This window comes from Pelmatolapia mariae, linkage group LG15, assembly GCF_036321145.2.
Source record: "Pelmatolapia mariae isolate MD_Pm_ZW linkage group LG15, Pm_UMD_F_2, whole genome shotgun sequence".
Taxonomy (NCBI): domain Eukaryota; kingdom Metazoa; phylum Chordata; class Actinopteri; order Cichliformes; family Cichlidae; genus Pelmatolapia; species Pelmatolapia mariae.
In genome coordinates, this window is record NC_086240.1 from 18,624,935 (window position 1) to 18,645,899 (window position 20,965).

Consider the following 20,965-nt stretch of genomic DNA (forward strand, 5'->3'; position numbering starts at 1 on the left):
TCATTTAAAAATAAATATTGACCCAATTTTGTTTTTCATTCTTACATTGTCAGAAAAAAAAGACACATTTTGCAATTTTTTGCAATTCATTAATGATTTCCTGCCTGTCCACAGGTACTAAAAACAGAAAACAAGACAAATTTAAAAAAAAAATGTGTACAAGAGATATCAGTGCAGCGTACCAAGAGCAGGTTCTGAGAATGTCTGTGTTATGAACATCTTTCTAGTTAACGTTTCTTAATTCTTTTTAATAACTGTGGGTCTCGAAAAGCGCTATATAAATGCAATCCATTATTATTATAAAGTAAAGTTAGTATGAGTTGAGCAAGCCGTTTATACACTTCCACAAAATCAGACTGAACAAAGGGATTAATAAACACGCATAAAAGCACCTCACCTTTCTGATGTAGGTCAGAAAGAAGTGACTTGATAAAAGACAAAGTGTCTGACACCCGTTACATAAAGCCATAACAACCTTTACACCGGATTTATTTCCTTCTGTACTTTTTGTTTCTTCTGCTTTTTTTGTCTTATGTAAATGTCACTTTTTTCTTGCAATAAAAGTGTTGACTGTTTAGTCATAATATATGTTATGTACCATATATTTTAGTGTCTGAGTACATTTACATCTCAGTTGCAAAGGGATAGCAGTATTGCCCATATGGAGAGGAAGGATATGGGCGTGTAAGTATATTACAAATATTTAAATGTGTGCTCCAGTAACTTGTTTTGAACTATTAATAACAGGAGTTGAAAGAGAGATATATCTCATTGCTGACTTTCCTATTCTTGTAACAAAAACAAAACAAACAAAAAAAACTAGTGCCTGTATTACCCACCGTACAACTTAACCAAAAACAGTTTTGTCATAGATTTGTGTCCATGTCACACAGCCATTAGCCTACAGAAGTTTGATAAGATAACTTGTTTCTAAACTCAACACCTCTTAGACATCTAAAACGGACGCTGACTCAAGTGATATGATGTAGCACAAGGCGGTTTATCAGACTTCATACTAGGGCTGTCATGATATCACGTTTCTGCATGATTATCGTGACCAAAAAAAACAAAAACAAAGATTCACAATATTGCTATTATCACGATATCTATTAAAAATAGCAATAATTCTATCATTCAAATTAATCAATAACTTTGTTTATTGTGTCTTTTTTACATTAATTAACCTCACAAATGCATTCAGGTGGCAATAGAGTCTAAAGCCATATAACTATACAAAAGCATACAAAAAGAACAAATACACAATTATTTATGATTATCATACATGCATTATTAGCACAATGTTGATATTTCATTTTTTTTAAACATCACGGACAGCCCTACTTCACGCAGCTCCCTCAGCAGCCATGCAATCTGTAGGTCTGTAATCAGACTTTAATGTGTAGAACCAGTGGTATATCACTTCAAGACAGACTAGAAAACATCTGAACCTGTTCGTTAACCTTTAATCATGTGAGAATGTGCAGACACCTTTCTGTGACACCTTTCTTTCTTATAACAGCAGACGTTTAGGCGCTTCATCAGGCTCAGCTCATTTTGAACCAGCAGGTATTTTAACACAAAAATCACATCTGGCACTTCATGCTGAAGAAGACCACTGACTACTCTATATGTCAAGAAAATCCAACGAAGTGGACAAAAGTAAGTCTGTTGTAATATTGCAGGGACACATTAAGTCATTTTATTGTTGACATTTGGGTTTTGTCCACCCCAGTATAGCTTATCCTCACCTCTCCTCCTCTTCCTCCACTGACACAGCAGAAGCATGCGGAACGTCTTCTGGAAGGTCTTGTTGCAAAGAGCGTAGCACATTGGGTTGATGGTGCTGTTGACGTAGCACAGCCAGTAGCCCAGGTGCCACAGTGATGTCGGGATGCATTCGACACAGAAAGTAGAGATAAGCACCATGATGTTGTATGGCGTCCATGTCAGGATGAAAGCCAGGAGGATGGCGCTAAGAGTCTGGGCCGCTTTTTTCTCCTTCACCAGCACCATCCTCTTTCTCTTAGTAATCTGGTTCTTCAGGGCAGTGTCCATGGGTTTGGAGGTGGTGGAGGATGAGGAGGGGGAGGCATTTTTGGTGGGCAGCTCTGCTTCAGGGGGGCATGATGTTGCGCTCATAGGATTGGTGTTTTTACCCTTTGAGCCAAGTTTAAACCTATATGAGATGCACTTTTTGCTGTTCTTTTTTTGAGGTGTGGAAAAATACTCATCTTCTGCATAATCAGTCACCTGTCCATTTTTATTAGTTTCTCCACTTCCTGGCTCTTTGAAGGATCCTTGTGGGGTTTCTATTGAAACGTGTTGTTCCTCTTCTTCTGAGGACGTGTAGCTATTAAAAGACGTGATCTGGTCTGCTTTCGCCCATGCCTCATCTGACCTCGTGGTAGTTTTTGTGGCATTACTTTGATTAGATGAGGACCAGGAGGCCTGACTCTGATCTCTTGGCTCTCGGGTGAAATGAAAACAAGAACGAATAATAGTTTTCTGTGGTTTAGCCCCCTCTGGAACATGTTCCTTTGTGAGCCCTTGCAGCTCTGCTAGATCTTTTGTCCGTTTTTGCGTCTCTTTGTAAATCCTGCAGTAAAGAATGGTCATAATAGAGACTGGGATGTAGAACGCAGCAATGGCTGTCCCAAATGTGATGACGGGCTGTGTTAAAAACTGGATTTGGCACTGGTCCACTGGCACTTTTCTCTCTCCTACAAAGTACTGCCAGCACAGAATGGGTGGAGCCCAAAGGACAAATGACACCAACCATGCCAGACCTATCATAATGGCAGCCCTCTTTGGAGTCCTCTTTGCCCTGTATGTCAGTGGCCTTGTAATGGAGAAGTATCTGTCAAAACTGATAACAAGTAAGTTCATAACTGAAGCATTGCTGGCTACATAATCTACTGCTAGCCAGAGGTCACATGCAAGGTTCCCCAGGGACCAGTAACCCATTAGTATATATGTGGTATACAGGTTCATGGATAAAACGCCAATGATGAGGTCGGCAAAGGCCAGACTCAGTAGGTAGTAGTTGTTTACAGTTTTAAGTTGACTGTTTACTTTGAAGGACAGCATAACTAGCACATTACCAACTATTGTTATCAGGCTGACAATGGCTGACACCGTGGCGATGGTTATAGCCTCCCAAAGGCTGTGAGGAGCAGCGGAGACATCTGAAGTGTTCCCAAAAGTACTGTTTGAAGCATCCATTACGCTTTGTTACAGAGCTGTGTTACTGCTGGAAAATATCTCTTTGTAGCCTCATGCGGATTCAGCAGTTACCTACAATGAAAAGAGAACAGCAATGAGATATAATTACACACAGAGTTGTTTTTAATGAGTTAGCACAATTCAGTTTTGATCAGAGTGACAGTAGCTTACTTAGATTTTTAACCTGTATACGTAGTTCATAAAAAGCTTAACAGATTTATTGTAATCTAAGTATAATATTTATACGGTAAAATAAAACATTAGGTTCATCATTATATATGTGTGTGTGTGTGTGTGTGTGTGTGTGTGTGTGTGTGTGTGTGTGTGTGTGTGTGTGTGCATGTAATGTATTATAAAATTCTATATGTCACTAATGGAAATAGTATATAATATAATACATATAATATAATAATATATGCAGTATCTCCAAAAGTTGATTCTGTTCATCTGGACGTAGCGTTTTGTGGGAGAAACGTTTCGTCACTCATCCAAGTGACTAGACTGAAGAAGTCACTTGGATGAGTGACGAAACGTTTCTCCCACAAAACGCTATGTCCAGATGAACAGAATCAACTTTTGGAGATTTACTTTCCTGGATGATTGAGAATGCATCAAAAATATATGCAGTAGTATTTATTTGCTTATAAGTTCTAATTGACATAGAGTTTCTTCATTAAGAATATATAAAACATTCAAACGTGAAAAGTTAATTATTTTTTATGGTAGGGGAGAGCGGGGTAAGTTGTCACACGGGTAAGTTGTCACACTGTTCATAACTCCAACACTAGAGGCTCTATCTCAAAAATGAAATAGCCACTTTGTGTGACTTCTTCTTCTATAGTCAACCTCCTGTTCACATGTGGTCAAAACTGCTCTAATCTGAGGTGAGCACATCTTTTTTATTTTTTTGACCTAAAAGGAAAAATAAATCACTTTAAATTTTCTTCAGTACAACTTTGTTAGGTATAGATGTTACAAATTATTATTTTACACAAAATAGAGGAGACATTAACGTGTCTTTTGATACTTCAGCTGATGTGCTATGTTGAGCTAACCCTGACATTTAGCCAAAATTAGCATAAATGTCAGTTTGGGGCAAGTTGTCTCATTAACTTTGGGGCAAGTCGTCACATGTGACAACTTGCCCCAGTACAAATAAATGCTCCAAAAAACTGTGATATTGTAATTCATTTGTATTTGTAATAAGGTTTTTGAAGAAAGGAAGGAGAGGCAGGAATTAAGGAAGGAAGGAAGAAAGTAAGATGGTTCGAAATTATCAACGAAAGACAGAGCGTGGCAGAACACCACCTGACATTATGTTAAAGGCAGTCAGGCAGGTAAAGATGCAGAACAAATCAATCAGCAAAGTAGCAAGTAGCAAGAATCAGCAAGAATCAGCAAGAAGTACAGCAAAGGATTTTGACATAAATTACCGTACTCTAACTCGGTATTGTCAAAAGATTACCAGAGAAGAAATTGAAAGTCAGACAGCCATGCCAACAACAATGGTTGGTTATACAACGCCAAGGAAGATTTTTTCCCCTGATTTGGAAAAGCAGCTTGTTGAGTATATTACTAGGTCAGCTGACATTTATTTTGGTCTGTCACCAAGTGAGGTCAGAAAGCTTGCCTACCAGTTTGCTGTGGCACACGAACTGAAGTTTGTGCCTTTGTGGGCAGAAAAAGAAAAGGCCAGCAAAGAGTGGTTTACAGGCTTTTTAAAGCAGCATACAACATTGTCACTGAGAAAGCCAGAAGCAACTAGCCTTGCCAGGGCAAGTAGCTTCGACAGAGAGAATGTCAATGCTTTCTTTGACAACTTAGAGAAAGTGTTATGCAAATATGAGTTTGGACCAGGAGACATTTGGAATGTTGATGAAACTGGGGTCACCACTGTACATAAACCAGACAAAGTGTTGGCCAGACGTGGATTCAAACAAGTAGGGTCATTGACCTCTGCTGAAAGGGGAACCCTTGTCACACTGGCCTGTGCTGTCTCAGCCATAGGGAATAGTTTACCTCCATACTTTATTTTCCCGCGTGTCCACTTCCGTGACCATTTCCTGATCAACGGGCCACCCGGCAGCAAAGGAGGGGCAAATTCCTCTGGATGGATGAAAGACATACACTTTGTTGACTTCCTGCAACATTTCAATGAACATACAAAGTGTTCAAAGGAGAAGCCCTGTTTACTCCTTTTGGACAACCACGAGTCTCATCTGTCCATTGATGGACTCAATTATGCCAAAGAAAATGGCATAATCATGCTGTCATTCCCACCCCACTGCTCACATCGGCTCCAACCATTAGACAGGTCTGTCTACGGGCCACTAAAGAGGCACATCAACAGCACGTGTGATGCCTGGATGAGGAACAACCCTGGGAAGACAATGTCTATTTATGACATTCCTGGGATTGTGGCAATTGCATATCCTCTGGCTGCAACCCCATTGAACATTCAGGCTGGTTTTAGGGTGGCTGGGATTCAACCTTACAACAGAAATGTATTTCTGGAAGCCGAGTTTGCACCATCCTACGTCACAGATCGCCCTATTCCGGACCCTGCCCTGCCAGGCCCCAGCACCAACTCTGCACTGCCAGGCCCCAGCACTACCTCTGCACTGCCAGGCCCCAGCACTACCTCTGCACTGCCAGGCCCCAGCACTACCTCTGCACTGCCAGGCCCCAGCACCAACTCTGACCTGCCAGGCCCCAGCACTACCTCTGCACTGCCAGGCCCCAGCACCAACTCTGCACTGCTAGGCCCCAGCACCAACTCTGAACTGCCAAGCTCCAGCACCATCTCTATCACGAGCTCACCCTTACCCAGCACTGCAATTACTGACAGCGGACTACCAACTCCAGAGGACATCCGGCCATATCCAAAAGCTGGCCGCCGAAAACCATCCAGCAAAGGAAGAAAATGACGCAAATCAGCAATTCTAACCGACACGCCAGTGAAGCAGCAACTAGAAAAAGAAAAGAATAAGGCTGAATCTAGCAAAAAGCTGTTTCAAAAGAGAGGGACGCGAGGGGGGAAAACATCTGGACCTATGAAGAACAACGCAGCTAAAAGAAGAAAAATAATTCAAGAGTCATCATCAGATGATGAAGAGTGCTTCTGCCTTGTCTGTGTGGAGCCATTTTCAAACAGTCGTCCAAAAGAGACCTGGGTAAAATGCGTAAAATGCAACAAATGGGCCCATGATGCTTGCACCTCAGGCCAGGCAATTTATGTGTGCCAGAATTGTGACTCTGAAGTTGAGTCTGATTAATCAGAAATAGGGCATCTGTTTTGTTCAGAGGATAAACATGTTAAGTAAAGCAAGTTATTTGCAGCATTCCATTCAGTTATGATGGATTTATGTGCAAGCCAGAGAACATTTGAGTTTAAAGTTCAAACTAAAGTTTTCTTTCTACTTAATGTTTTGATTAAAATGTGTATTGGATTGAAATAATTGTTTTTTTCCAAATTCTCTTGGCATAATTGTTCAAATTTCCAGTTTTGGTTTGAATTTAACAATTAAAATCAATAATCACAATTAAGTATTTGTGTTCTTATTTTAAGATAATCTAGTGTGACAACTTACCTGCCGATGGGGCAAATTGTCACAAGTGCACATTCTCCATTCAACAGTCTACAACTCCGTAATGAGATAAGATATGAAAATGTAATGAATACATCATATGTGCCCGAGACTTCCTTCTTTCATTTGATGAAACATTTATTACGTTGTGATGTATGGTGCTCAGTAAAAGTTAGTCAGTGTGAAAAGTGTGACAACTTACCCCGCTCTCCCCTACTGATAGATATTCATGTAGCCAAATTGAGGCCCGGAACTATCAAATCAAAACAATTTTGCCGTGGGATATCATTGGGTGTAACACCCATTTCAACTGTGAGGCGTCACACGCTCAGCTGTCCGGACACTGTTGACAGTAATGGAAGGTAGAGTAACCAGAGGCAGAGGAGGCAGTGGGAGAAGAGGTGGCCGCGGTGGAAACGACGGCAACAGTTTTGGCGGTGAACGCCGAGGGAGAGGAGGCCACCACCGCGGGCGGGGTAAACGAGAACATCTTCGCGGCCGTGGACGCGGAGGAGGCGCCCATGCTGCTGAATTCCATCAGCGGGTGAGAGAGCAGGGAATTTGAGTCCCCTTACGTTAGTCCGCCAAACTTTGTTGAAAAATATTTTGAATCCTGTAGTTTACGTCATTGCGCTGACGCACACATTCACAGATGCTATTGCAAAGCTACATGGGATTACTTCTTCAATTCGGCCTAACTAAAACTCATTTCAGGGTGATAGTTAGGCAGTGATATAGTTAGTCTGAGCAAAACAATTCCAGCAGCTGGTGCAAACTTTGAAATATAGCTATGTATTGAAATAATGTGCAAACTCACAGTAAGTTTCGAGTCAATATGCATTAGCTGACCTGAGAAGTGTGCAAATATCAGCTAAATCCATCCATGCTTATTATTTGTTGTTCGTGCTATCGTCATCTAATAAATCCTACCAGCATGCACTGTATAGAGCTACACTGAGCCCTTTTACATGTGTCAACATTTTGATCAAGCTCTTGAAATTTTTCCCACAGCAATTTAACTTTGTCACTTTACAATCTGCCTGTGGATATGACCCTAGAGGCTGCAGTTGTTTTCCACTGGGATGTTCAGACAGTTAATGCCCCTGCCATGGTAACTACAGCAGTAGAAGAGAAACAATAGGGGATCTGTGATTACAGTCATCAAAATCTCCCTTGATTCGTTGGAGCTCTTGATTGCAATCATAATTTTTTTTTTTTGGTGCATCCATAGCTCTTTGATTATCTTGTTCAGAAGAAATGAGCACAGTTTTTCCATGGCAGTATTATGAAAAGATTTTTGCAGATGTGTGAGAAAGCAGGGATAAATGCGTTACTCAGGCAAACTTAATGAGTTCAGTTTTGGCAGTGATGTTTATTCTTTGTTTATACCTTCACCCATTTGTGACGCTTAGCTACCAATTATAAATAAGAGCTATGTGCTAATGAACACTTTACAAAATTCTCTTTCAATTTGTGAAGCACAAAATGAATTATTATTTTTGTTGCAGGAAAATCATAGAGACAGTACTAAAGGTATGCAGTTTAGACTTGGTAAAAGTTAGAACAATTAGACATTTTTCCAGACAGTTTTTTTTTTTTTTTTTTTTTTTTTGCATTGTGATCTACAACACTAAAATTATTCACAAAAACCAGGATTTAAAATCTAAATATTGTGCTTTACATACATTCCCTAGCCAATAAGCCCATAACAGACTCTGAAAAGTCTCTTCTGGTACCGGAGGAAAAAAAATACTCGTGGAGAAATTCAGTTGAAATGGATGTTTCTATGCACATTTGTCAGGAATTTGCAAACATGTTTGGGATCCGTGTGTTTAGGCGGTCCTCCTGCAGTTTGCTGATAAAAGAGTACTTTCAGTATTAATTTATTGTTGCTGACTTCCTAAATTAATAGTTTAGTTGTGTTATTTTCCCAAAGCACAGTTGACATCTTAAAAATAAAAAGATATTTAAATTACTTTGACTTGAAATAGAAACTCAGAAAATCCTCAAAGTGCCAGAGTTTGAATAAAGTTGGCATTTGTCCTGGAAATGGTAATTATAGAAGTAGTTGCCAAAACTTTTTTTCCAGCTCAAAATCTTTTTTTCTCGTAATTATTTTTTTTCAGTTTACAAAAGGACAGTCCCCAAATCCCACTGCACTGTTTTTTTGTTAGGTATTCCGGAACTGGGTTGGATTTAATTCAGAACTGCTTTAATCCTTTGAGATGATTTTGGGTTTGTGAGACAGTTTGTTATTCTACTGGATGCAGCTATCAGGTTGCTGGCCGGAGGCTGCTATACAGTTTGACGTTCTTTGCTCTATTATTTTTATATTTGCCTTGAACAGGTGTACCTAATGAAGTGGCCGATGGATGTACTAGATATAAAAATGTTGTGGCAAGATGGATGCAAGAAATTTTCAGAGTTATTTCTGTCCTAAGTTAATCAGGTTTCTTTAACCCAGCTCACCGATACTCTATTTAAATTGGTTAGAATGAACAGGTGGATAAAAGTATGTTTCAGGTTAAGATGTTCTTCTGTTGTTTATAAGAATTTGGATCAGAGGACCCTCAACTTTAATTGGATTAGTCTCTTAGCTGACAGATTTATTTTATCTAGCTATTCGTAAGTTTTCTTGTCCGATTCTGCTTTCTGATTTTCTTGAGTGTCATATTGCTCATTGTATACCCTGCTATGTTCTCCTTCAGGACCAAGAAGAAGGGGACAGTTATCAGGAGGGCGATGATAGCACAGAGGTGTTCTCCAGGAGGAAGCTGGAGTCAAACTGGGACCGGTACGAGGAGTCGGAAAGGCCAGAGCCGGATGATGACACGCCTACTCAGAGAGGAACAGACTATCATGTTTTGCTGGCCTCAGCAGGTAAGATGTGACCACAAGATGTTGGAGGAGGATGTTTGTTTTACCAGCCACACCTGCAAAGCTCATACAGCCCACAACAGGAGGGATGGGTTTTACCTTTGACTTTGTTCTAGAAGCTTAAGTGATTAACAATCAGTCAGTTTTTTACGTTTTTATTTGATGCTTCACCATCACGCTTCACTTGGCACAAATAAATGTTGACTCAGTTTTTCTAAAGAGTGTTGACCTTTCGTGTGTGTTGTAGCCTTAGTGCAAATACTCCACTGAGTCAAGTTGTAGTTTTCCAAAGTTGCCTCCATTTCCTAATTAGCTAGAAATGTTTGCTGCTGTCTTTAGGGACTTTAATTGCTCTGTATGGACATTGCTGTCAGATAGCTGCATGGAGGATCCTTGTTTGTCTTGTTTGCTAATTTCAGCCTCAGTGGTCAGTGTCGGGGCCACTGGGCTCTCTACAGTCTCTGATTCTATTGCTGTTTCTTTCCCCCAAGGATCATAGTTAAGGAAGTTCAGTTTAATAAGAGCAGAGCTCAAGTTTTTTTCAGATATTTCCCTGATTCTCAGCCCCAGTGTCGAGCTGTCACGTTTAGTAACTTCAAGGGCCAAATTGCATTATATTTCTTCAGGTCAATATACGGCCGCAAGTAGGGGTGACGTGGGCCGCACATGGCCCCGGGGTGCGAGTTTGAGACCCCTAGTCTAGAAGAAGTCTCAGACAGTCACCCTCAAAGGAGAGGAAATTGGTTTAAGAACAACCCAGAAACCACAAACGCTCAAGCCTGCCATGAAATGGAAACTGCAGGAACACCACAGTGAAATGTTTTGGCTACAAGGACAAAAGGTATGTTTGGAGGATTAAAGAGCAACCTTTTAAAACAAGGGTTGGGAACTCCAGGCCTCAAAGGCCGGTGTCCTGCAGGTTTTAGATGTGTCCTTGATCCAACACAGCTGATTTAAATGGCTAAATTACCTCCTCAACATGTCTTGAAGTTCTCCAGAGACCTGGTAATGAACTAATCATTTGATTCAGGTGTGTTGACCCAGGGTGATATCTAAAACCTGCAGGACACCGGCCCTTGAGGCATGGAGTTCCCCACCCCTGTTTTAAACCTAAGGGCACTGTACCAGCTGTAAGCATGGTGGCGATATCATCATGCTCTGAGGTTGCTTTGCTGCCAGTGGTACTGGTACATTGCACAAAGAGGATGGAATAATGAAGAAAAAGGATTGCCTTGAAATTCTTCAGCCTCATGTCAGATCGCACAGAGTTGGTTGTTTCAGTAGAACAATGATCCCAAACACACATCATAACTGGTTTTGGAAGGAATAACGTGGACCAACATTAAGCTTCTGGAATGGCCTTCCCAAAACCCTGATCTCAACTGTATTGAAAAATTTTGAACTGTACTTAAAAGCCCGGTCCCTGCCAGGAAGACGACCAGTTTAAAGGAACTCTACCATGGACAGAGAGGGTGTTGACCTTTCAGTTCATATACTTGCGAGCCCTTGTGTATTAGAGAAAATTCAAAATAAATTCAAATGTTTGAACCCAATTTGTTGTTGTTTTTTAAAGTCATTAAAGATATATGTTGCACATTGCACCCTGGAAAAAGAACATTTCAAAGATATCATTACAATGCCCGAATTAGCATGACATGCTGAGTATATGCAAACGTCTAAAAACAGTCTAGAAATATTTTAGGAACATTTTTTTCATTTTTCCAGCTCCTGAACATAAATCACAAAATAGTTCATGCTTGTTTTGAATTCCTGCTGGCTTTCTATTAATTAATTAACTGTGACTGGTGTAGATTTGGCAGCATCATGAGCTTGAGGTACAAGCAGGTTACCATAGCTCAGTAATTTTTCTGAGTTTCAGTGAGCAGCTTGTCTTGCCTTGTAAACATCCTGATTATTCCCAGGCTGATGGCATTGAATGCAGTAATCATGACCTGAAACTTCTGCCAACATTCTGGCTTTCATGGCATATCTTCATCTCCTTTTCTTGAGCTTTATTTGCGTTAGGCTTTCTGGGGTAAAAAATCCCTCTCTGGTGATTTGGCAGTTTGAAGTTAAAAAAAAAGTTTTCTTTTTACAGTTACTGTCATGCTTTTTCTGCTTCCGTCAGATATGCCATGGGTACTGATTAACTGAGCTGATTCACCCTCGTCACAGTCTGGACTACTGGTTCAAGAAAGAATTTGGCTTGGGTTGTTCTTTTTTCTTCAAGTTATGTCTGTTAATTTTAGACGCTGATGAAATTGAAAACGACATGAAACAAATTGAAGAGGCGTATCTGTAATCGTTCACTTTTCAGTAATGCTGGTTGATCTGTGATGTGTCGTTCTACAAGATGGAAGATTGGAAACACTACCAGAAATATATACTAATACATATTTCAGGGATTGCCTCTGTTTCAAGCCTGCTACAAAAACTGGATTTCATGTTCTGGGTGCAAACCTCTTTCTAGGCGCTCTGAATGTAAGAGACGAAACATGATTACTCCATGCATTTAAAGAATCAATCATACATCCTGCTAACATTTGACACTGTTGTAGTGGTGTTAAATTCTATGGTTAGCTATGACTCAGTGCCTCTTTTCCACTTCAGTCCACTCTTTCACAGCTTTAACCACATCTCTACATGGAGTATGTATTATGTGACCAGTATATAGCTAGGTTGTTTGTATATGGCAGTATCCTTCTAAAGAATACTTTGCTGATTTATCCAAGACTGCCTGAAAATCAGCGCGGAGTCTAATACAGAAGAATCAAGGGTATGATTTTCTTGTTCTTCCTTGTTAGGACTTAGTGATTTAGCGATTTTATGAAACTTCTGCAGATATAAATGGAAATGCAGTATAACAGTTTTTACAAATCTAATGAGTTTCAAAGTCAGTATTTGATATGACCACTTTTATTCTTCAGCACAGCCTGAACTCTCTTAGGCAAGCTTTTTTGTTATTTCTTTAAGTAGTCTTCGGGATTAGTTCTTCAGGCTTCTTGAAGGACATTTAAAGTTCTTCTTTGGATGATGGCTGCCTCTTTTTCTGTTCTATCAAGATCCCTCGGTGCTTTAATAATGTCGAGGTCTGGGCTCTGGGGAGGCCAATGCATGACTGTTATCACCGCCATACTGAAAAATGAAGCCACTGTCAATCAGATGCTTTCCAGATGGTATTGCATGGTAGATCAAAATCTGACTGTACTTTCAGTTACATTAGTTTTGACAAGATCCCCAACATCACTAGATAAACCATGACACAGCCTCCAAAACATCTGTTTTTTACAGTTGGCTGTAAACACTCATTGTTGTAACTCTCTTCTGACCTCCTAATCGACATATTAAACCAAAAATATCAAATTTGGATTCATCACTCCGTCAGACAGGTTGCCACTGATTTTCATTCTAGTTCTTGTGTCATTTGACATATGTCAGCCTTTCCCCCCTGCCTCCCATCCTGAAGAACGGCTTCTTGACAGCCACTTTTCCACCGAGAGAATTTCTGATGAGGCTTTGATGAACAGTAAATGGATGAACATCTTTCAGGTCCTGTGTCAGGTCTTTGCTGGATTTTTTTTCTTCTTTCTAAAGAACAGGACTTTTAGATTCTGTTCATCTTCTGTAGACAGGCTTTTAGGCCTGACACTTCTTCTTTTGCCCTCAATAAGGGATAATAAAGGTTATTCTGAATTTGACTTTGCTTAGCTTCCTTCCTCTTACACATTTCTGGCAGGAATGCTAAAGTACAAATCTCCCTGCACTTTGCTTTCCTTCCACTTCCAGTCTCTTGTCAGCTTGACTGAGTACGTTGCATAACACACTGCTGCAGGTGGCAGAGTACTTGACTGGATAAATTACTGTTTTGCTGTGGAAGTCTAAAAAAAGTCATCAAACATTAGATCATTTAAACTTTTGGAGCAGTAGGATGTGATATGGTCATTAAGATGCCATTATTCAAAGTAGGGTCACACCAACACATTGCACTTGGTTTAACTAATGAAAGCTAAGCAGTCGTGCAGATGATTACATTTTCCCTTTTTTATGTCATGTAAATGACTTTATTGTCTTACATGGTTCTAAAGCTGCACTTACCAATATTTATAGGCTTAAAATGATCTCTATTATGACAGGTGTAGCTTATAAAAATGAAGTCTTTGGGTAACTGTTGTAGCTTTAGCTGTATGGCCTGTCTCTTTCTTACAGCTGTCAACAGGATTCCTCACCAAAACAAATATAGGAGGCCTGTAAATACTGGACTCCCATTTATCAGATGGTAAGAAACATCACTTAAGATAAATCTTAATTTGTTCCTCAGCATGCTGGATTTATAAATTGGCAGCTGTTTTGTGAATTCCAGTGTTTTACTTCAGCATTGTGTTGCCACAGTTGGCAACAAAATGAAATCGTGCTGCTTTAACTGGTTTTAACAACATTCTGGGCTGAAGACTAGTTATTGCAATTTCTGGCTTGAAAATTCACAAATTCAATGATGATCAGAAACTCATGTTTGACAACCCTCATCAGTCATCCTCATTTATTTTTGGATCCAAGCTCTAATTAGCCGAATTCCATTGCACATGTTACTAATCAAGAGCTCGCAGAGTATGGCACATTATTCAAAGTAGCATGTTTTCTGTCAGTTATGTTTTTCAGTTGAGTATCCAGGCATTCACACTGATTGAACTGTGCAGGCTGATGCTTTTGGGGAAAGTCATGAGGCCATTTTTAACTTCGGGTGAGTGTTTTCAGCAGTGAACTGTTTTTGTAGGATTGTGAGGGGTTTTTTCCTCACGCCATTAGAAAGTTGGAGTGTTGCAGCGCCGTGTCGCTCTCTCTCCTTCTCTTGTAGTGTAAATGCCAAAGGTGCTCTTGTGAGTTGTTTGACTCCGATCTCTCGTCTCTGTGTTTTGCCCACATTGCCAGATTAGTCATGGCATACAGCAAGAGGCTGCTGCTCTTTAGAGGATACTTAATTGTACGTGGGCGGTGATGCTTTTAAGAGTAGTTTTTCTGGCCAATTAAGGTAGCCATGAAAACAGGAATTCACTATAAAAACCACCTGTTTCCGCTTGGCTTTTCACAAAATACTTCTTGTGGACTTGTTTATTTATTTATCTTGTAAGGGTGTTGAGGTATTCTGTTTGCTTTATTGACAAGATTTGACAGAATGTACAGGTCGGAAGTACTTCTATGTATTTCAAGAGAGAAATGGCCTGCAGCAGTGTTTCTCAGCCTTTTGTTATGTACCTTGCAATTCTTACGAGATTCGAAATCCCAGGGCAGACGGGTCGAGAGCAGAGCTTTACCTACAGTATGATGGAGGCGTTAGATGTGAGCTGATTCTTTTTTTTTTAAACAACATTTTAATCAAGTAGATGTTTTGTTTTCTCATCAAGTACACTATACTCTACATGATGAGAGCAAATAATATTGTGATCTCCTCTATAGGAGCTGAGTACATTTGAGCAACCCAAAACAAAACAGTTTAAATATATGAGTGGGTGTGGATTGTTTTTCCTGATATTCCTGACATTTATTGGAGAAAACAGCAAGATTTTGTTAAGTTTTTTTTTTTTTTTTTGTTGTTGTTGTGGTAAATGACTGTGGAGGTACAGCAGATTGTCCAGAGAGTGTGGGGATGCTGGTTCGATCCCTAGTTGTTTCAAGTGCCAAAACATATTTGAGCAAATCAGTGTGAGGCCCTGATCAGAAAAAAGCAAAAATGGAAAGCTCTCGGAGAAATCTATTAGCACAAACTGAAACAGTCAGTTAATTACGACCAGCACGAATTTCTGAAAGCGGTGCACACGAGTGGGTCACAAACGAGGGGATCAGATGAGAAAGCACATAATCCACTAACAAAAATTACAAAGTAAGAAGTAAGTTACTCATGTGTTTCACTCAGGAAACAGCATGACAGTTCAGAGCAGGGAGAGGCAGAATAAATGAAGGAGAAGGAGAATTAATATGTTTTGATATCAGAGCATCATCTTCCATCATAAATTGATGGAAAGTATGTGAAGCCTTTGTTGCTGCGGCAGCTGTTTACTGGATAAATCTGACAGCTGAGGTGGGGCACAGGATTTATCCAGATTGGGACTTCTAACAGCTGACCTGCTGTAGACGATCACAAAACACTAATTCACTGAATTAATAAACTTACTAGTACTACTCGCTGTGCATGAGTGCCTGTACTTTTTTTTTCTACATGCTGTGTGAGATTGCAGGTATTTTGCAGAGGTCAGGGAAAGAGTCTGACTCACAGTCACCAACTGACAACAGACAGTTTCTGCAAATTCCAGGCTTCTTGTACAACACAATGTATTATTCAGACATTTTTCAAGCATGTTTCAGATCTGTCTGAGTCATATTAATAAGGGTACTTTGACAGATATTCCAATATGTTATATAACTGCAAAATATGTGGCAAAATGCATGAAATGTGATTTTGCAGAGCGCTTTGTATGTGTGTACTGTTGAGTGAAGACATGCTGAGGCTTCTGTTCTCCCTGCAATTTTTATTATGGATACATTTATTTGTAGCAATAATGTGACTAAAACACAAATTGTTCTGCTCACAGTAAAAACTTTGCCGTCCATAATATATCCATATAGAATAGTTTGATGTTTTGGCATTAATAATGGGGCAATTTCCAGTACTTAATGTACTTTCTGTCAAATCTTATGTTTATATAATTCATTTAAAAATTCTCCTACCCAGATTTTGTGTGTTCACGCTGTTGACTCTCAGAGTTGTCTCTATACCTTATTCTCAAGAGTATAATTTTGACCTTTTGTTGTTGTTGTTGTTGTTGTTGTTGTTGTTGTTTTTTAAATCTGAAAGTTTTGTGACTCTTGAAAGAAACTGGCGAGTCCTAAGCTCCAAAAACCAAACTAAACCATCAGGCAGATGGTGGGAACAGTAGGAATTGGAAAATAAAGAGCTTGGTATGTTCTAAGAAAAAGAAAAAGAAGGTTATTTTAGAAATCCACAAAAAGAGAAGACTTCGCAAGAGATAACAAAGGTTCCACCAAAAGACGCTGATGAATTTTAAAGTATAGTCACATATTCTTTTGGTCAGATTTGGTTAAATCCTGTAAAATAGCACTTGTACAGATGAACAGTTAACTAAAATATACTGAAATGTATGTGAAGTCAAAATGAAAGACAGAGAGATCCACAAAGAAACAGTTGTAAAGGCCTTGCAAAATATCATCAAGGAGGAAATCTGCTTTTTTATGTTCATGGATTCCAGACTTTAGGCAGTCATTGCCTGCAAATGATTCTTGAGTATCTGCACTTTAGTTGAATTTGCAGTCTGTGTTGACATAGAAAGCTGAAAATATAACAAGTTGTGCCACTATGTGATGTATAACTTATCACTGTAAGTCGGGCTGCTGTAAATCACAAAAATAAATCACCACTTTACTGAACCGAAGAAAGGGAGTGTTGTTCGTCAAGCAAAACAGTCGAGAAATGAATGTAGGCGGAAGGAAGGCTGCGTGGAAAAAAAGAAATTACTGTCATTAGCTCCTCTTCCTGCCCTGAGTAGTGTAAATAGTTTTGTCAGCACCTTTAACACCACTACTGTGACAAAGAAATGACTCGGAAAAGATAAAATTACCCTTTTAATTTTGGCAGCTACTTTTTCTTGACATCGCTGCCAGATGGAGATATGCAGTGAGCGTCTTCTTAAAATGATTCAACAGTTGGACAGGTTAGAGGCCAGTTTTATAATTATAATTCTCACTGAGGCACGGCTGTCAGAACCTACAGTGTTACATAATGGCATGTTTCAAAACAGTTTGAGGGAAGTTTTCATGTAGTTGCTCTTGAATCTTAATGAGGAGAAGTGTGATTTATTTATTTATTTATTCATTTTTTTAAAATCTAAAACAAGGATTCCTTGATCAACTGAGTGAAAAAATAGAATTTTTAGACATTAGAGTAAGCCTTTTTGTGCTCAAAGGTATTATGTCATGTAAAAAAAGAAAGCACACCCTCTTTCAAGGTTTATCCATCATAATCAAATTAATCCGACCCTTACTTGGGTCTAGAATAATTTAAGTCCAACCTTAGTAAGTTTAATAGTACGTTTATTGAACAACAACACATGATATATTGTGCTGTTTAATTATGCATTTAACAAAAAAAGAAGACAAAGTGTAGAACCAGTGTGAAAATATAAGTAGACCCTGTGATTCAAAGCTTGTAGAACCAGCTTTAGCAATATTAAGATAAAGGAGTTGTTTTCATTATTACTTTATCAGTCTGTCTTATCATTATGGAGAGTTTTTAGGTCAGACTTTAGTTGTTGGTTAGATTGGCCAATCACACTGTCTTGCATCCAATCACATTTGGCTAGAGAATACTTTGATAATACAGAAAGGTTCATGGTCCACTCAATGCAAAGCGCCCAGGGTGCAAGACAAGCCCATATCATTATCCCTCCACCACCATGCTTCACAGTTGTTATGAGGAGTTTGTGCTTTGTTTTTTGCCAAATGTTGGACTGTGCACCGTGGCCAGACATCTTCACCTTGGTCTTGTATGTCCAAAGGTCATTGTTCTATAAGTCTTGTGGTTTGTTCAGATGCAGACTATGCCGTGCTTCCATTTTCTTTTACTTCTGGCCAAACAAGCTTCCAAACAAGCTATACTTTTTTGGTCTTTTTCTAATTGTACTCAGATTGTAGCTCTTGGGTTTTTAGCTGCTGTTTACCCTCTTAATTACAATGGAAAGAAGTAAGGGTGTACTTAGTTTTTCACACCTTGCTTATACATTTTGCCTTAGTTATTGTGTTTTTGTTCATCTGATGTATTTATCTAATAATAACTCAATTATATTTATTATTATTATTATTATTATTATTATTATTATTATTATTATTATTATTATTATTATTATTATTATTATTTCCTGATCTGTAAAACCTTAGAAGTGAATGAAGGTGTACTTTTTTCACAACTGTAACTATAAGTGAGCAGTTGTAATGATTTTATTGCCATTTAAAATGTAACCTAAAATAGGGAAAATTTAAGCTTTGGTAAATATTTTAGAGGTTACTTCCAGTCAAAGGGTTTCTATATCACATATATGCACCAGTGCTTTTCTTTACATTCAGAAATTTAGAGCTTTGCTTGCTCTTGATATAGTCTCTATTTGTATCACTTCAGGCTGTTTAGATTTCATTTTGACTTTTTATGTATCCAGATGCACTTGCTGCTGCAGTGATTCATCTCTCAGCATGGATATATGCATGCTGGACAAATTCAAGCACACGCCCAAAATCCAACTGGAAAATTTAACACAGCCCTGATAAAGACCTGTAGACATTCGGTGAATTTCCTTTGCCAGTGTGTTTAAACATATATAATTGAGCTGTTGGGAGATACAGTGCCTGACTTTGTGTTTGCAAAAGCTCTATTAAAACCTCTACTCTACTTGGTGTGATTATGAAAAATGGAGCCCAACAGGGAAATTATGTAAACAGACTGTTTGATTTGAATTGAAGGTCGAGCTGATTTCTGTTGTTTGTGGCCTGACAAATGGCTATTATGTAGCCCTTCTGCTTGTCCAAACATCCCAAGTGCTTTTAGCATTCATGTGTTTTGAAAGACTCTGATTACACCTTCTATAACATCCAGTGCTTCCAATGCGTCAGGAGACAACAGACCCTTTTCATGACTGCGGCTGCCAGAGTGAGGTAACTTTTCAAGGATGAAACCTTGGTGCTTTTGATACTTGAGATATTTTGCGAGCAGTTCATTCTGAAGCTTCTTTTGTGCAGAAAGGTTTTCATCACCTTGATGGCGTCAGTGGTCATGAATTAGAAAAGAATTTAGATAAACAACAGATGCATTGGTTGAATTTTAATCTACTAAGTTGCTTTCAATCCTCAAGAATTCTTTTCTTTTTTCCTTTTTTTTTTTTTTAGCTTTACAGAGTCAGTTTTAGTCCTCACATCGTTGGAGGTTGATTATTCTGTTGCTAGGAGAAATGAACCAATGATGCAGTTCCCTTATTCTGTACATGTGAGTCCATGCGCCTGCATGACTGGGAAATTACTGCCCAGTTATTTACATCCTCACACTGTCATCTATCTGTACACATTAACACAAGGATCAATCCTGCTCCCCCGCAGCCGTAGTTTACCAAGGCTGCTAATGGGCCTCTATCAAAGCTCAATCATAATGAAACAAAAGGAAATCACATTAGAGCTTCGGTGATTCGGCTAACCAGATTGACACACACAAGGATGATTTCCTAACTGAGATTAATAGTCCCAATCATTCCATTAATATGTATGTTCCGGTGTTGTTATAGATACTAGATTTGCCATGTACGCTGGAAGAGACTGGCGTCAAAGCAGAGGAATGAGGCCAATTATGTACTGTCTGGTTGGCACAAATAGGAAACAAAGCATTACAGGTGCTTGGTTTGTTTCCCTGGAACTGCTCATTAAGATGACGCCAGTGGGGTTATGGTGTGAGGTTAAATAAAGCTGCGGGTGGATCATAGACACTTCACTGAGATCATCCCACTGATCAGCCCACCCACTTTCGTCTTTAAATACCTGTGCCGTTGTTTGAGTGCCATTACATTAACTTTTTATTTTCACCAGATTATGAAAGGTTGAAAAAAAAAATTAATTTCAGTTTTACAAAGTCACAGTTGATGGCCTTAGATGGCTTTTTACTAATAGATGTTTGACATAATTGCTTGAAAACTGATTTGATAGTTGACTGAAAAATTGTAGCTCCAGCTGCAAGGCTTTTTTTTTTTCAGTCTCAATTATTTTCTCCATTACAATTTGCTGCGTTTCATTAAAGAAAATTATAAAAATAAATCAGTTTCCTATAGAGGAAAAATCTCTGAATTGCTCTTTTTATGTGGCTTTTTATTAGAGCTTTGTGTTTTAAAAATCCCAGAAAATATTATTTATGAGTAGAAGAAATTTTTTTTTTCCAACCAAAGAAATAAAAACAGTTTTAGCTTCTCAAATGTGATAATTTGTTGCTTTTTTGGTCTTACATGTTTTTGCCGAGCAAGACAAAAAATTTGGTATAACAGCTTCTGTTTGCGTTTCAAGAGCAAAATAATAATTAAGAAAATAACAAGTAAATTAAAGGACATTGAAAGGCACCAAGTCTCAAAGTTTTTATGCCTCCAATAAAACAGCAGATCAAGCGTCAGGATGCTGGCTTATCAAACCCATGATTTTTAATGATACTTTAAACTGAATTACTTTACTTGTACCTTCTTGCATTAAGT

The 20,965-nt window shown here is 38.9% G+C and overlaps 2 protein-coding genes across 2 annotated transcripts in view; one reads left to right on the forward strand and one right to left on the reverse strand.

Moving 5' to 3' along the window:
- Positions 1-1,689: 1,689 nt before the first annotated feature.
- Positions 1,690-3,222, reverse strand: chrm5b (cholinergic receptor, muscarinic 5b). The gene has a single exon (XM_063495249.1). The coding sequence runs from the start codon at positions 3,220-3,222 to the stop codon at positions 1,690-1,692; it is 1,533 nt and encodes a 510-aa protein (XP_063351319.1).
- Positions 3,223-7,131: 3,909 nt separating this feature from the next.
- aven (apoptosis, caspase activation inhibitor) overlaps positions 7,132-20,965 on the forward strand; it is a 37,660-nt gene continuing 23,826 nt past the window's right edge. Inside the window, exons 1-2 of the mRNA XM_063495501.1 lie at positions 7,132-7,353; positions 9,518-9,689. Of these exons, the coding sequence (XP_063351571.1) occupies positions 7,165-7,353; positions 9,518-9,689 (361 nt within the window). The 5' untranslated portion in view covers positions 7,132-7,164. The remainder of the gene's footprint in view (positions 7,354-9,517; positions 9,690-20,965) is intronic.

Bases quoted from the DNA above. Each gene is read 5' to 3' on its own strand.
- chrm5b (XM_063495249.1), bottom strand. From the start codon at position 3,222: ATGGATGCTTCAAACAGTACTTTTGGGAACACTTCAGATGTCTCCGCT.